The sequence below is a fragment of the Pteropus vampyrus genome, unplaced genomic scaffold, assembly GCF_000151845.1.
Source record: "Pteropus vampyrus isolate Shadow unplaced genomic scaffold, Pvam_2.0 Scaffold129, whole genome shotgun sequence".
In the NCBI taxonomy this organism is placed as follows: Eukaryota; Metazoa; Chordata; class Mammalia; order Chiroptera; family Pteropodidae; genus Pteropus; species Pteropus vampyrus.
The window spans coordinates 544769-548233 of record NW_011888910.1 but is presented as its reverse complement, the minus strand read 5'-3'; the positions used below and the strand labels follow the sequence as shown (position 1 = coordinate 548233).

The following is a 3465-nucleotide window of genomic DNA, read 5'->3' as shown; positions in this document are numbered from 1 at the left end:
TACAAATAAATTCTCTGAGGTTTGTGGTTTTCCCCACATACCTAAAATTAGATTATAGTCTCTGGTCAATGCTTATTCAACACCATATTCCAACGTTCTTGACATACACTTATAGACTTTAAAATGTGAGTTATAGTTAGCCCTTAGGAAGCAGCTGGGTTTCTGATCAGCTGTGACATTTCGGGAGAGAGTTGACGGACCACACGGACACCCTGCGAAATGACACCAAAAGCAGCGGCACCCTGAAAAGACTGCTAGAATTGCACATGAACACAAACAACCTTCAAATCTGTAAACACCTACCTGATACACTAAAATAGTCCTGGTTAAGTTTTTAAATTGAAATTACATTCAGACTTCAGATACTCTTAATATTTCATCAGAAACACACAGCATGGGAACACTGGTCATCTTTCCCATCTCTCACTAATACAACACCTCAGACCATTCAAATCCAACTGAGCCTCTCTGGTACTGAGCATTCAGCATTAATCTGAAAGCACGAAGAACCACTTAAGGAATGGTTTACAAGAGTAATGATTTATAACAAAGTTAATACTCCCAACGACAAATGGAGAGGGAAAGAATTATAAATTTTCCTTAATAAGTAACATCCTACACACAGCTATGTCTCTAAAAAATATCTCAGAAGTCATAGTTTCTATAATTTCCTGCTATAATCCTTAGTGTAGGGTGGAACATTAAGACAAAGTTTTAAGGGTATTAAATTATGTTATCAGCAAAGCTAGTGAGGGTCTTCGGGACCAAGGGCTGAGAAGAAAATGAAAGATTCACACCATGGGTATAGTGAGTGGGAGTAAGAGTGAGATGGTAGCTGTGGGAGGTGGGAAGGAAGAGCCAAGGCTGGCCCGGACTGGGTATCCTGGCTTAGACCCCGGGTGGCCAAGAGTCAATTTCTGATGTTAAGGAATTATTGTCAATTGAACTACATACATGTGAGAGTGGCATAGAGGTTATGTTAAAAGGTACTAAGTGCTTATCTGTGAGATGCATACTCAAATATTTACAAATGACACTCCATAAGGACTGACTTTGCAGATAAATAAGGGATATGGAGGCAGTTAAGACAGAACAAGACTGGCAAATGGGGATAATTAATGAAGCTGAGGGCTGGGTACATGGGACCATCTTCATTATACTCCTTCTTACCACTCATACATCATTAAGACTCTTCTTTCTACTTGTGTGCATGTTTGAGTATTTCCATAATAAAAAGTTTTTAAAAAGTTAATCTTTTCCACTTACCTAAGTACTCAAAGTAGTTGAAATCATAGAGACAGAAAGTACAAGTGTTGCTGCCAGGAGCTGGGGGAGGGGAAGTGGGGAGTTACTGCTCAATGGGGACAGAGTTTCAGTTTTAGAGATGAAAAGAGTTCTGTGGATGGAAGGTGGTGGTGGGTGCACAACAATGTGAATGTGCTTAATGCCACGAAACAGTACACTGAACAATGGTGAAGATGGTAAATTTAATGTGTATCTTACCACAATAAAAAACAATCGAGAAGAAAAAAATGTTAATATTTACTTATATCACCAATGAGTTCTAAAAAAAAGTACAAAGTAGCCTCAAAATGGGAGCCTTACTTTTTCACCTAACCTGGCCTCTTTATTACCCAAAATGTAGGAGGAAAGACAGGGAGGGCTTTCTGTACACTCACGGCAGGCTCCTCATTCAGCATCTGCAACATCCAGTTTTCCAGTGACTGGAAGTCCCGAGGACCTTGGTACTTCACAGCTTCTTGGCCAGGCTTGAAAAACTTCAAGCTGAAAGGGTAACAAAGGATTAGACGATGCAGATTTTTAAATCACTTAAAATTGCTCTGAGTAAAGAGCACTGTCTTATCAGGGAGCAAACTCATTTAGTGAAGTAATCGGAAAATGAGTTATCAATGGGCTGAAGCCAGGCATGTATCTGCTACTCTCTGATAAAACTTGAAAAAGAAAGAAAAATAATATTCTATAAGATAATATATTCTATGAGATAATATATTCACTTAATCCTAAACGTTTCAATGCTTCATATTTTATTCAAGAAAAATAAAGCTGAGGTGAACACATCAAGCCTAACACTTGAATTAACCTCCAAGCTGCAGGTGTTCAGTTGGGTATAACCCTCTGAACTTTTACCTGCTAGGTATTTGTTATCCTTACCAGGGTTCAAGTTTTTATGTTTGTTTGTTTTTAAATTAGAACTACAGTAGAAATAGTATTATTTTGCAATAAATATATTTCCAGGCTACCATGTCAGTTATTTGACTCTTAAAAATCTGGGTATTGTGAGAATTCAAGTCTCCAACTATACGAACGATTTTGATCTCGGTTGATACGGTCTATTCACTTCTCCACAGAGAAGGAATTTTTTTCCTACACATATTAGCCTCTGAAGATATCTGCAGACAGAATACAGAGCATTCAGGTGAGTGAAAGACACAGCCAGAGGCTGAAATTAATACTTCCAGATTCTGTATCATTCTACTGGTAATGGAAGAATATGCTCATAATAAAACTTGATAGAGAGTGTCAAAGAATGGGGGTAGAGGGGATTAATTCTTTTACTGACAGAATAGAAGGTGTCAAAAATGAGAGAGAAATGTGGCTACTGACAGAAAAAAGAGAAACACAGACAAGTTTTTTTGGGCGAGCCTGCCTGCTTATCTAAAACACACCTAAAACTTCTACAGCATGTACCTGGAATTTGTTAGTAGATGCCCAAATATGCAGTGTCAGAATGTAAGGAGTCAAGATACACAGAAATCAGAATTGTAGGTTTGAGTAGCTAACTCCCCAAATGCCTCAAAATGAAGTTTCATAGCTTTATGAGAAAACCAACACACTGGCTGGAATAGATACTGAAATTAAAACGGGCTTACTGGCCTCACCCAGAAGCTAAGATCCTGTGGTGGGCTCAGGTGACATCCCTAATGTGCCTCCAACGAAAAATATATGCAACGCTTTCTCAGTAGCTTATACTCTCACTAACGGTAACAAAAGCCAAAATCTAATAGATCTGAACAGTACGCCTGTGACTTCATGAAATTTAACATTTCAAGCAACTCCAAAGACCTCATCATTATGAATGCCGGCACCCATTTCTGGAACTGTGTAAAGCTCTGGAAATGTGTGCTTTGCCCAGAGAACTAGAAGATACTTCTGGACCTCACGTCCTTTCTCTCTTCCAAGTGCCTTCCTCCATCAAAGAGCTTCAGGACAAAAAAAAATAAGTGGATCCTCAAAACATCAGAAAGGACCAGCTATTGTCAAACTCATTCTCCATTTCTTTTTTAACTTTAAAAATCAGTAAAACCTACATTATGCTGAGTGAAACAGGTCAGACAGAGAAAGATAAGTACCATATGATTTCACTTATATGTGGAATCTAAGGAACAAAAAGAATAAACTAATCAAAAACAGACAAATACAGTGGACAATTTGGTGACAGAGGGG

At 38.4% G+C, this 3465-nt stretch overlaps 1 protein-coding gene across 1 annotated transcript in view; it reads right to left on the bottom strand.

The window, feature by feature from the left end:
* The window catches only part of TXNDC5 (thioredoxin domain containing 5), a 22159-nt gene that overhangs the window by 15203 nt on the left and 3491 nt on the right, over nt 1-3465 (bottom strand). Inside the window, exon 2 of the mRNA XM_011367026.2 lies at nt 1680-1785. Within this exon, the coding sequence (XP_011365328.2) occupies nt 1680-1785 (106 nt within the window). The remainder of the gene's footprint in view (nt 1-1679; nt 1786-3465) is intronic.